Source organism: Merops nubicus, unplaced genomic scaffold, assembly GCF_000691845.1.
Source record: "Merops nubicus isolate BGI_N331 unplaced genomic scaffold, ASM69184v1 scaffold11397, whole genome shotgun sequence".
NCBI lineage: Eukaryota > Metazoa > Chordata > Aves > Coraciiformes > Meropidae > Merops > Merops nubicus.
In genome coordinates, this window is record NW_008621000.1 from 30653 (window position 1) to 44823 (window position 14171).

The following is a 14171-nucleotide window of genomic DNA, read 5'->3' on the forward strand; positions in this document are numbered from 1 at the left end:
GAAGAGAAATCCCAAGGAGATGTACGAAGATAACAGAGCGGGCCAGGTGTCAGGTAGGAGGATGAATAAGAGAGTCTAGACATAGATGCAGTTCTGTGGGACAGAAGAAACAGGACAAGAAGATCAAAACCAAAAGAAAGAAAGATGGGCAAGAAGCAGACATGGGAAGACAGTGGAAAACCCTTTAGAATCTAAAACAATGCCGAGAACAGCCTAATACCCACTCAAATCCACCACTGCTTGTGGCTTTGCACAATTCTGTGGGTAGCTTGTGGATCCTTCCAGGTAGCAGACACCCTACCTCCACAACAGAATTACTGTGGACTATGCCACTGTGTAGTAAGGCTCACCTGTCAGGAGCTGGAGGCTGCACACACGCTACAGGCAAAGGCAGCACAGCTGCCATCACAGGGATGTATGAGAAGACATGGACGTATCTACTGAACTGGGCAGGTACAAACGTGATAGCATAAACCCAAATCAGAAGGCTTTGCACACATACACCAGACTGATATTCAACATGTGCAAAACAGCTGTTGTGGAACTGGAAACCCAGTGATATACACCTCTATTGATTAACCTACCCTGACACACAATAGCCAGGGTCTCACAGCCAAACAATCTCTTAGCACAAGTCTTGTAAGCATTTTAACTGGCCCAGCAAAGGCGATGAATCAGGTCAGACAAGCCTGAACTAAAGCCTGCTTCCACCAGGCAAAGTTCATCAGCAGAACTGTATATCCTACTGGAAACCACACAGGAAGGTTAGACTTGTGTGAAAGTTTATGCTCTTTAGGTAAAGAGACTACTTTACTACCAGAGCATCAAGTAGAGGTGGATGCTAGTTTAAATCCAGGCTTGAATGAACTATCAGGATATGCTTAATGGGAAAGTAACTGACACTGGGAATTCACTAGACTGACAGCTCAGGTGCCAGGGTGAACCACGCTGCTAGGAGTAGAAATCAGTTTTCTCTAAACTCCTGATCTGTTCCATAGCAGCCCAACAAGAAGAAACAGGATCCTGAGCAAGAGGTTTCTTTTTAAGCAGCTGCTTCAGGTTCATCCATGTCTCTTGCTCCCACCCACATTTCACAGGATGGATGCTGTAGACATCAGCTTGGACTGGAAACAAACCCAAACCAACCACAACCTAGCGATGTAAGAACAAATCAAGTAGAGAGGCAAAAATCATTCTCACAACGGATCACCACTGCTTTACGCCACTGTGCTAGATGGGAAACACATTTCTTTCACCCATGCCTGCCTATTCATTAGGGTATCAGGTCTGAAACACACAAGGGTATTGTCATAGCAGGCTCTGTTCACTGAACAGTAGCCCTGCATAGCTGCAGAGAGCAGTCAGTTCTTTCTGTAATGTGGCAATATCATGGCACACAGAATTACAAAATCATAAAAATAATTCTGGTGGAAAGAAACCATGGGGAGTATCCAGTACAAGTTGCTCAAGGCAGGGTCTACTATGTGCTCAGATCAGGCTGCTCAGAACTGTCCAGTCAGCCTTTCATAAGGGATGAAAGAATCTAAAGATGGAGACTGCAAGAGCTCCCTGGGCAATTGGTTCTAATGTTTGACTGTCCTTGCAGAGAAAAAGATCTTCCCTGTATCAAAGCAGAACCTTTCCTGATTCAACATGTGTCTCACCTCCCCATCGCACACCTGCTCAGCTGTGAAGAACCCAGCTCCACCTCCTTGAAAATCTCCTCATAGGCATTGGAAAATTGCTATTACACCCCCCAAAGCTTTCTCTTCTCCAGGCTAAGCAAGACCAGTTCTCTCAGCACCTCCACACAAGCCATGTGCTGCAGTTTCCTGTCATTTTGGTGGCTCTCTGCTGACATCAACACTACCGACATCCTTCTTGCAGCAGAATACTGGACACAGCATTACACCTGTTGTGTAAGTAACGTGAAGTAAGGAAGAATAGTCACTTTGCTGGACCTATGCACTATGCTCCTATTCACATAGTGATGAAGGCTAGCAGCATCCAGGCCTGGTTGGGAGCACTGCTAGCCACATTGAGTCCACTTTCCCCCAGGACTCCTTAACCCCCTTTCAGCAAAGCTGTAACCCAGCAACTCTGACAGTCCTTGGCCTGTCACTGCAGGGGTTAGTCTGTTCCAAATGCAGGTCTTTGGTTTTGTCCTGGTTGGATTTTGTAAGCTTGTTGTCAGCCCATTTCTCCAGCCTGTCAAAGTCCTCTGATTGGCAGCTTTGCACCCCCACATTTGATACCGATCCAGACTTAATGCATTTCTTCTCCTCCTCTGGGTTATTGATAAACATGCTGAACAGGAAGGGTTCCAGAACAGACCCCCTAAGGGACCACACTTGTAACCACGCTTGAGGAAGAGTATGAATCACGAAGCACTACCTTTTGAGGTCAATAACTCCAACTGGTTTCCATGCACCTAGTAGTCCACCCACCTGGGCCACAAAGGCAGTAACACAGCTGATGCCACAGCACAACATGCTGAAGGCTAGAGCAAACACAGATAACACTTAACTCTTCTCCTTCCATTAAGAGATCTAGTAGTTTCATGCCAGAAAGCAAACAGGTTTGTTTAGAATGATTTACCGAGGGTAAATGCACACTGACTACTCATCAGAACCATTGCTTTCAGGCTTCTTCATGCCCCCTCAGAGAGCTATGTTTCTCTCCTTCCTTCCTCATCCCCACAATCATCACTACACAGAGCTCTCCTTTCGAAGCTTTCTGCCAAGCTGACTCCTAAAAAGTAAGCAAAAAACCCAGCTCTTAGACACTGCTTTTAACTAGAACATGCCATTGAGGGGAAAATCACAGAGTGTGTATGAGCCTAGCACCCCACAAGGGTATTGTAGAACATGGTCAGGCTACCACATACAACTTGGTCTTTGCTAAGCACACAGAAGGCTCTATGAAAGAAAAAGTCTTGGCCTTCAGAATGAAATCCTCACTGAATGAAGCCCCACCAGGCATTTCCACAAAGCAACAGAAGGGGGCAAAAAACAAGCAGTGCAACCACAGACATTCACAACAGAGAGAAAACAGTTTGTGTCATATCTCCCTGACTGACAGGTTCTAATGTGGGAGAACTTCAGCAGTTCAAGAGGATTAACACATAACCAAGTTCTGCATATCCATAGAAACCCTTGCAACTATATGAAAATACTCCAAATACCAAGAAATTCATCAGTGAGTAGAAGCATGTTATTGTATGCATGTTGTACAGCTATGTTTTGTCCTTCATCTTTAAGAACTGTCATCAATTAAAGGACCTCATAAAGCAACTCTGTCATCCTAGAGCACTCATCAATAAACACTATATATGTCACATCCATTGAATTGGGGGTAGAGGCAAGGAGCAGGAGAAGCAGATTTACTAACAAGAACCGAGTGCTGAGCTGGTTGCCAACTGAAGTACCAAACATAAAGTGCAATATGCCACATTTCTGCAACAGATAAAGATTTTACACTACCCACATTTTATTTTCAGAGCTTTTTACACACAGAAAGATCGAAACCACCTGAATTCTCCCAAAGCCAAGCATAGACACTATGAGCGTGTGAGAGAAGTTCCTGGTAGGGAGCTAGGAATCCTACCTGCCAGAGCTGGGATGGTGATGTTGTTCCACTCCCATGGCTGATCATACTCATCTGCAGGCCTGTCATCATCCTGTGGTAATTTGCTTTCTCGTAAACAGTCACTCACCACACTTTCAGATTTAAATCCCACACCACTGCCTTCTGGTTCATAGGGTGTGTCATAGAGCTGCATGTTTTTCTCATGGGACTTCATGTCTTCTTGCTTCTGAAATTCTGTTGGCAAGAAAGGAAATTGCATCACCATCACTACTTACCATGCCTTAGTATTACAGTCAATAACTTTAGAGCATTCAACTTCTACCCGTTCCTTAATAGCTACATAATTATACAGATGGCAATCTTATACAAGACTTCTAAATTCTACCTCAACATTTGGTAACTCTCTGGAAGCAAAAAGGTTTTCTCCAGATAACAATCACAGCACAAACAGTCTCATGCCTTCTCCAACGTTCTCCAGCTTGCACAGAGCCTGATTACAGGAAACACACAATCCCTGTCAGCCTGTGTAAAGCGTATCTGCAAGCAAATGCACATAAATCCCCAAGAATGCTGAAATTTATGCATGTAGATAACTCTTCAAGAGGAGATCATTTAGAAGTGCAATTCAAAGAACACAAAAGTGTTCTTTGCTCTAAAACCTAGGGTAAAAAAATTTCTCTGCCATTCCCCCGACATAATATTAGCATAAAATGAACTAGGACTAGAGTAAGAACACTAAAAAAATGCATTGGTAACTAGAGCTCAGCCCACACTGTGTTAAGGAACATGTATTTCTTTAACACTGATCTCATAACAAAATAAACATGTTGAGGCTTCACAAAAAGGAACAGTGTACTGCCCTCCTGAACACAGGAAACCAAAAACTGGGCTTTCTTAGGAAAAGCACAGCTAGCAAATCAAGGGACAAGCTGTCATGCCTTCACCCTGGGCCCCAAGGAGGTTACACTACACCAACAGGTGGGTCCAACTGTGCCCAGTCTGTACACAAAAAGTGTGCAACTACTGAGCTAGTCTGTAAAACTGACAAGGAGCTAGTGCAGAACTACCAAGATAGCAAGGTCCCAGGGCCTACAATAAGGAGAGATGATGATTTTGGTTAGTGTGATGAGGGATAAGCCAAGTGGAACACAACAGCAGCTGAGAACTGCCCGAAATGCAGTCAGAGCCAAACCCTCCCTGGGCAGTGTGAGAAGGTACAATAAAGCAGAAACAGGCACAAGACGTAGCTTTAGAGATCCACGTGGGACACTGGGGGGAACCTTCTTCCCCCGGTGTAGTGCAGCCCTAGGACAGGTCACCAGGTTGGTTGTGGGAGATGTCTCTGTTCTTTGGAGTTTGCAGAGCCTTAATTAGACAAATCCACAGTCATTACAAAACTGGACAGTGTGGGTGATAGACCAGATGGCTGTGCTGCTGCTCAGAGGGACACGGAGATGCTGGAAAATTGCTGGCTAACTGGCTGGAAAGGAGCTCAGCAGAGAAGAACTTTCGGGTCCTGTATGACACCAACTGGAACAGGATCCAGCAATGCACCATAACAGTAAAGGGGGACAAGACTAACCTGGGCTGCATTAGGAGGGGTGCTGAAAGCACATCCAGGAAGCTAATTCTTCCCCTCTACTCAGTACTGGCAAGGCCTACATCTAGACTGCTGGGTCTAGTTCTCACCCCTCCACCACATGAAATACACAGACATACTGGAACAAGTCCAGCCATGAAACTGATAATGGGTCTGGAGCATTTTTCATGTGAGGAGAGGTTGAGGCAGCTGGGACTGCTAGGCCCGGAGAAAAGTTTCACTGGGGACCTAATCAATGTATATAAATACCTGATGGAAGAGAGTAAAGATGAAGCCAGAATTTTCTTGGCAGTGCCTAGAGATAGAACAAGAGGCAACAGGCACAAATCAAAACATGAGAAATTCCAGCTGAACACAAGAAAACACGTTTTTACTGTGATAACAGTAAAACACTGAAACAGGTTGCCCAGAGAGTCTGTGGAATCTCCATCTACGGAGATATTCAAGACTTGACTGGATATAGCCATGGACAACCTATTCTAGCTCACTGTGCCTGAATAGGGTTTTTTATTAGATGATATCAAGAGGTTCCTTCCAACCTCAGCCACTCTGTGGTTATCTTGACCACTACAAGGACAAAAGAATTTCAATATTTGTAGTAGATTGCAAAGTTACTCAAATATCAAAAAGACTCAGGGAGAAGAGAGAGGACTTTCTAACCTACAAATGAAGTACAGATTCAGAGCAGTTGTCTCCATCATTATAACAAAAGCTATTCATCAATTCACCTATCAGTAAGAACAAAATAACCCAGTAATCGCTCTAAACTATTTCAAGATGTCTCTATTGTGACAATGCCTTTACTGCTTGGAAAAAATACATTCATTTTATACATTACAAATACAGTATACTTTTAGACATATAAACCAAAAACAGTGAGGTAAATACAGGCAAGACAGGTCACAATAATTCCTAGTTATGAATGATAACCACATTACCACCTTTCAATAAAAGCAAAATCTAGAAAAGAGCATCTTAAAGGGAAACTTACTTGAAAAAAAAAAAAAACACAGCCTTTGTCTTTCAGCTACCTTTTTAAAAGAATTTTGCTCAAGGAAAAATACTGCATTATGAAAAACCTGTATTAGAAAGAACACACAGCTGATACTCTCTTGAATTCTCCTGAATCAAACAGATACACATTTTATTTCTTCTGAAGTCAAAATGTGGTATATATCTGTCTTTCAGCACTGCAAAGCCAGCCACTGCTACACCAGGAAGTATGGCTTTTCAGAGGAACAGAAGCCATAACCATACTAAATCAAACACTTTACAAAAAAAAAAACCAAAAAAAACACCAAACCAAACAACCCAAGCCACACACACAAAAATCCACAAACAAAACACAACAAAAAAACTCCCGAACACACCACCACCACCACAAACCCGAACAACCCACAAACCATACTACACTAATCATTTCAAGTGCCAAACACAGCTACACCACTGGCACCTGGTGTGTGAGCATATTTTAGTACAGGAGCCCGTGATCAACGTTTTTCTTTTACCCACAGGACCAAAGCTTCCGACTGCACTCAAAAGATTATCTGTAAACAGAAGGTGGTATGCTACTGATTCATCATTCATGTTCAGGGATCACAACAAGAAAAATTACAGTTGTTTGAAACTAAAGCAGAAAAGTTTCTCTAGAAAAAAACAAAATGCAGGAAGAGTAAATAAGTGCAAGAAGGATAACATACATATATGCATGCATATATAAATATATATGCATGTACACACATACTTACATGCAGCCTCTTTTACAAAGCTTCCTATACATTTTCTTTAAAGTCCATCTTTTACTTAATATATTGGAAGAGTATTTGTAAAGAAAAGCAATTTTACTAAAAGCGAAACCAGAAAAACTTCCTCTCAGTTACAGACAGCAAAGCTGAATCTGTACCATGAGCATTAGTGTTACACACACTGACAGCTCAAGGCAGACTTGGTATTTCAGAATTAGGCAGCAGAAGACAACAAGAGTATTGGTGATGAAGCATTTCTCATGGTTTTCATGCAATCCCTAACAATGATACAATATCACCTTTAAGTTATATAGTAGTTACTGGAATGATCGGAGTCCAAAGCTGTCATAATTTCACTTTTGGTGATGTTTTACTTTCACTGAATTTAGCTTACGAACTCTTACTGCTGATAAAGAAAAGCATGTTTTTATAGAATTAAGTTAATTAAGTTAATTAGCTACAAGAAGAAAAAACAACTTTTGTTTTGAAACAACTTGTTCTGCAAGCAGGCTGGAAGACTCCCACAAACAATTCTTATTCTTGTAGATGATCAGTTATAACACAGCAGTAAAACCAAGAACATGAGCAGGGAGGTACAGACACTGAGACATTTGGAAACACAAGATTATGAGATACAAGACCAAACTTGACATTCTTCTCTCCATTTCGTGAACAATTCTGACAAACACTCACATACAGAAAAAGCTCCACAGGACAAGAAGAAAACCTTATAATAACCTTTCCAGAAGCCACACTAAATCTCTTAATAATCTTAAATATTTCAACAGCATTACTCACAGATTCATCATATTTCTGAGGAATAGCTATAAAAGGAAACAAAGCAAAAGGAAACTTTGAAGTCAGTTCTGTTTGCTTACGGAACCCAACAGGTGAGATTCTACAGCTTTTGCAGAGGATGCAACAGACAACAAAACAACCAGATTCTTCTACAATTTACAGATGACAATAGATACTTCATCTCAAACTAAAGTATGAAGTAACAAGAGGTCAAATAATTGTGCTCTTAAAAAAAGAAAAGTTCTGACAATAGAAAACTCCCTGTTTTCCCAAATGAATCATGCCTGTAAGTCATCAGAGAGTAATAAACTCAATATCATTTTACAGTCCCTTTGCAAGACCTCTTTGGACGAAACACGATAAAAGCAAGGTGTTGAAGTCCTCCTGCAACAGTTGTGTAAGGAATATCAGATACAGAAAAAATTCCTGACCTTAAGCACTTGTAAGAAAGTTTTTCTTCTAAGAATCTTTTTTTTTTTTTTTTTTTTTGGTGAAAGACAGTGAGCTATTGACTGTGTTGGGCAGATTGAGAAGTAAAGGCAGGCTCCTGAAACATAGTAGGAACACATCTTGCTTACCTGCATGCAATAAGAAGACATAGTCTTAGCCTGAAAGAGAGAAAGCACTAAGTCATATAAATTCCCTGATTATTTCAGCCTCCACTATTCTACTGGGAAAGCTTTTAAACATTTTACATATAAGGAATTCATAGCATCTGTGGTAAGGCAGGCATATAAACTTCCTTATCATCTTATCACACTGACAGAAAATAGTAATTTAAGCATGTCCCACTGAGAAGCAGAGATTTATAACATATTAGATACAGACACATTAACTTATAATCAACTACTGCAGCACAATAAAGGTGTTTTGATTCACCAGTATGTCAGATTCCAAAGTGTACTGACCCACACACATCACGTGCAACTGTGATACAGCAGATCCACCTCCCTTCAGCTACAGATTGCAGGATTCATGCAGAATTTAAGATGGCAGTCCTACCAGCGCCCCAGCTTTCTCTACCATCAAAGCCCTATCATAGTGACCCAAATCTGACTATGAAGGTAACATGCTGGAAACACTATTGATGCACAAAGCCAGCTTTTGAAAAGCTAGCACTGAAATTTACTTCTAAGCAAAGTACCAGGGCTATCAAGAACAAGGCCTGTTTGTTTTAGAATAGCCACTTCTATTCCTTGTATTCCCAGATGCCACTGAAAACCTGAAGTTATCAATGGGAGCAGGAAGAAACTTTGGAAGGCTCAGTCTCAGACTGAGAGGTACTGGTGAATACTGGATGCATCTCCTCAAGTATTATCCTGGCGGCCTGGTTGTCTATGGTAGGTTAAGGCCACATCAGGGCCAGGTGTGCACAGAAAGCCAACTCTCATCTGGAGTTCTTGCTCTCTATCGGGGAACAAGTCTTCCCCAACTTGCCCAAACCTCTGCTCTCCACATGCTCTGCTCTTGAAGCTTTCACTGGAAAGCCACAAGTCAGAACATAACCACAGTAAAAGCCAGTGAGCTGTTTGCACTACATATATGGGTAGGCTACACACCAACCAATAACTTGCCAGTGGCATCAGACAGATGCTAAAGCAGAGATCACCCACACACAAAAACATTTCCTCCCATTGTATCCATTTCCTCTCCCTCTCCATAAGCTGGTCAGAAATACTTAGCCACTAACTTACTTATTCTAAGCCTCACCACTGCAGTTTCTTGTCATGGCAATGTTGGCAAGACAATCCGGAAACATTTTAGAACTCATGCTGAAGAAATTCTCATTGTATTAGTTCAAAGTCTATTCACCACACATCTGGTTTACCTCTACACAGATTTCACTCGAGGCCAACAGAAGTCAAACTACTTTCTGCTCTGCTTCCAGGTCCAGCTGGATGCCTCCAACCTCTAGCATACAAGGGAACGCCAATAACATCCCAATAGCAGGGAGGGCTGTCTAGCTTTGAGATTGTAGCAACTGCCCCCCCCAGTGTTCTTGATTCCAGAGTTTGCTACAGGAAAAGGTGCAAATGAGAAAATCTTCCCTCATTTATCCTTCTGAACAGAAGCCTGAGCCACTCAGGACTCAGAAGTGAGCCACTTTTCAGGAATAAGCAACAGACATTTTTTCACTGCATGGGTGTGAGAGCTTGGTAAAAGAATGACAGAGATCCTACTGAAGTCCAATTACTACTCATTACCCAAAGAATAAGCATTCAAAGCAACTTTACATTCCAAGAATCCTGATAAAGAAAGAGCATTAGACCAGTCAGAGTAAGAGCAGAAAGGGAGAAGTCCACTTATGATTGTTATCAATAAATCAGCAATAAAAAACTATTAATATCTTCTACATAACGTATGCACTGAAATAAAACAAAGAAGCATGCCCTGCCCAAGAAGACAGGAAGTACACGTTTTTCTTAAGGTATGGGGAAGGGTAGGGAAGAGGAGGAGGTTGTATTGGTGGGGCAGAACATGTGAGAAGAAAACCTAGGATTCAAGGATCATTGTTTCATGGGCTAAATGGAGGAAATCAAGTGACAACAATGCAAAATGAGACTTCAGGATAATCAACATCTTTGATTATCCTTCCACATTCTGCACCTTCTAGAGAATGCGTTCCTTGTGGTAAGTGGGAATGGAAGCCCTCTTGGAAGCGGACTGCAGTGCAGCTATTTTCATGCACATTGCTAGCACAATGGTTCCCACCAGACCATGACACAAACTAGAATGTTTAAAAAAATTGTTCTAAAATCAGCACAAGCGGAATCAATTCTTCGCAAAATACACTAACACCAAAGTGGTGGCTCTTTAAACCAGCTAATACTCTGCAGTGCAAGGATAGAGAATCTTGCAGCAAATATGACTACTATTTCCTGCAGTTAGATCAGTCTTCCTACTCATAGCTGCTACCAATGCTTACATCACTCTTGACATGTCACTTCAGGCACACAATCTCCTTAACAGGAACCCATTCATGATGGAAATGCCATTCAACACTTGCACAGAAGGAAGACACTTTCTTGAATCTTGTCTGCCTGTGAGAGTCTCTGCTTATGGAAAGCTTACTCAGAAGCATCAAATGAGATAAGCACTAATCAAAAAGACTTTTAGTGAATATAAGTACCTGTATTTAGACATTCAAGATAATTTTGCAAAGGATATGTAGATGTGAGCAAAAGTGAGTTTGTTAAAACCAAGAAAAAAAAATGCAACTAAGTCTCTGATAGCTGGAGGTTTAATTACAATGAGAATTGCCCAGAGAGAAGTTAACTTCTCTGTATGTAACTAACTTTGAATACAGCCTTCCATGGGACTGGTGAGGGGGAAGAGAAGAAGGGAAAGTGGATAGAGGCCTCCCTCCACACTTAATTCCCCTGTGATGCATACAAGTTTCCTACGAAGAAGAACATATGGCATACAAAGAGAGTATGCTCAAGTAGCCAAAGAGTTGCCATATCTGATCTAACAAACAGATGAGATGTCCTCTGAGCCAGATGAGATGTGTTCTTACCTTCTTTTAGCCACCTCCTAACTCTCCCCAGCCCACAAGACAAGGAGGACTGCTTTTTAAAAACTCCTAGAATAGATTTCTTCCATAGTCATGCTGGCTATATAGTGAAAAGCCACAGACATGTGAATGCACACTGTTTCTAAAGAAGTAACTATCCTGTGAATGATTGTGTCACTATGAAAGCAAACCAAAAAAAAACCCAAACAAACAAAAACCCCTGACACCTCAAAACGTAGTGTAGAGCTTCCCTGGTAATTAATGCCCATTATTTTATTTGTGTTAGTAATTTTTCAGAAAAGAGAAGTCAAAGCTTTGGAAGTGATATTTGAGGTATCTACAAGAGATCTTTCTCTCCAACCAGGATTCCAGCAAGAGCAGGCACTATCAGTATTCTGTTCCCTTCTTTGGGTGGACTTAATAGCCAAAGCTTAAAAACCACATAGTATCTGCTTAATAAACCTTTTTTTTTTTTTTTTTTCAGATCACTGCAAGGAACAGGCACAGTGAGAGTTTGCCACAGTGATTGTTTGCAATTTTGCTGGCTTTGACTTGCTTTCCCAAGGAAAGTGTTGTTCTAGCTGCAATATTTCTATTCTGTCACTCAAGTGCAGCTACTGCACTTAATCTTACAAACTCTGATCAGTACCTAAGCACCTAATGAAGAAGAGTCATCAACTGCTGGATGCAAAACCCTTCAGATATGACTCCAAATGTCAGGAGGGGTGATTCAGCAAACTCAAAAGTCCAGCATGGTCCTGCACATGCATACAGCATGGATCAATAACGCAGACAGGAAAGACAGTCTACATTTGCTGTTCACCTCTGGAGACAAAATGGTTTCGTTCAGAATGCTACCTCCACATGAGTAGCCCAAGAAAGCTGCTCAGTTGTCATCCTGTCCAGCCCTAGACTTTTGCTCTTCACATTCCGAGACCTTTGTGTGCAGGAAAAGAGAGCTGACTTGCTAGCACAGAAAAAAGTGACAGGGATATGAACATTGAAATTACTGGGACAGTGTTTCACCTCCTCTCATTTGGCCTGTAATATCTTTACTCACTGAGTCAGCTCAGCAAGTGACTGATGGAAGGAGTAACTAGTATTCAGCATTTGTAAGATATTACAAGTTAGAAAGTTAGAGCTGTCTAGCTGCTAATATTCAGTACCTTGCACTTGTTTGCAGATTTGTCTATAGTTATTACACTACTTATGCAAACCCTGATAAAATGCCAATTCTTGTCTGAAAGCCCACTTACTGAGTTATCTGTTAGCAATGCAGTGTTGGGTTGTTTTTTTTTTTTTTTTTTTTTTTTGCATTTAACAATACAGAACAGGAAGCAGTGTTTGAACATATGCAGCTATGATAAAATACTCTGAAGCACACTGTCTATGACATCATGACTCAATCTGTGTTTACACAGATATCTGGTAACAACAAATAAATCTGGTTAGCATTCAGCATAGCATCATTAGAACCTACCCTACTGTTAAGGAAAGCAAATCCCAGGCACGTAAACACGTCAAATCAGTCCTTTTCTTGCAATAAAAGCATCACAAATCATGAAGAGTAACACTTGGTATTTTCCACTTAGCTCAAGTCAGAAAATGTCATGTTATAAATATTCAGTACAGTCACGATTTTGATGCATACAATGGAGTCAACACCTTCTGGTAATTTTTCCAGTTCCAGTCTTATTTTCTAATATGCATCTCTAAATCCCTAACTAACATGCATGCAAAGATTTTCAATGCACAAAAACATATCCAATGCAACAACTGCAGAAAGCTGAATTTTTTGCTGGATGTCTTGTTCTTTTCTTGTTTTTACAGAAAGATACAAAAAATGTCCTTAAAAAAAAGTGATCAGGAAAGGCTGTCAGTTGATCTGCTCTATATTCCACCACGATGCCAAGCTTTCTCGGTGATCGTGCATCTCACAACCAAAAGAAAGGGCAATAATCAGTGCTACTCATCTTAACATACAAAAGCAATGGTATACCTGAAAGTCGCCAGATTTTTTCATTGCCTCATGCTTTCACTTCCATTTCAACAGAGTCAGCAGCACAAACATCCTCTAGTCCTCTTCAGGCTGCATCACAGCTGCTGCAGGACTTGCTTAGGAGAAATTCAAGCAGACTCAGCTATGCCATCACACTTTTCTGCCTTGCAATGCATTCCAGCCAAGTCCAACTGCTTGACTGACTACACGAGACCTTCAACAGCACCCGAGCCATAAAACCCACTGCTTCTTCACATGGCTTTTCAAATTACCCACACTGCAGAAAATGAATGCAGAACTGAAAGCAAGCCCAGAGTTCTTCCAGACAAGTCTAATTTTCCCCCTACCGTGCCTGGTTTGTTCTTAATTGCTAGTCTGACCTACAACAGCACCAGTTTTGCATGCCCACATCCTGCTTCATAAAACCAAGCTGCATGTGAACTCTCTGAGTCATCAACACATAAAACTGAACAAGGCAGATCCAAGACCAAGCTCAGAGGAAGATGGAATATTTCCATCTTCTTTCTACACATGACAGTATTGCTCAAGAAATTCAGTCGCAGTAGCACAACACGGTCCAGCAGCAAACAGAACCCCACTGCAAGCTTCCTAGATCCTTGCTAGGTTAGGTACGGCAGAAAGAAATGCACGTATCAGCACACCAAGACAAACCAAAACCAGGCAAGGCTTACCTGGCCCCATACAGAACAGGTGGGCTGCTTCCACAGACAACAGCCTCTAATAACTTTGGCAATCATAAGGGTAATGAACAGATGAGTTTGCATATGTATTTGAGCTCCTCCAAAAGAGCACTTTCAAGCAGAATTCTTCATAGCCAAAAAACAAAGAAGAGAAGATCTATGTTGTTGCCAAGTGACAAAGAATGGATGGAGCATAAAAAAAAGTTGTATTTCTGACTGCTTCCTG

At 41.5% G+C, this 14171-nt stretch overlaps 1 protein-coding gene across 1 annotated transcript in view; it reads right to left on the reverse strand.

The window, feature by feature from the left end:
* The window catches only part of SHB (Src homology 2 domain containing adaptor protein B), a 31659-nt gene that overhangs the window by 12655 nt on the left and 4833 nt on the right, over positions 1–14171 (reverse strand). Inside the window, exon 3 of the mRNA XM_008944302.1 lies at positions 3607–3822. Coding sequence (XP_008942550.1) covers positions 3607–3822 — 216 coding nt within the window. The remainder of the gene's footprint in view (positions 1–3606; positions 3823–14171) is intronic.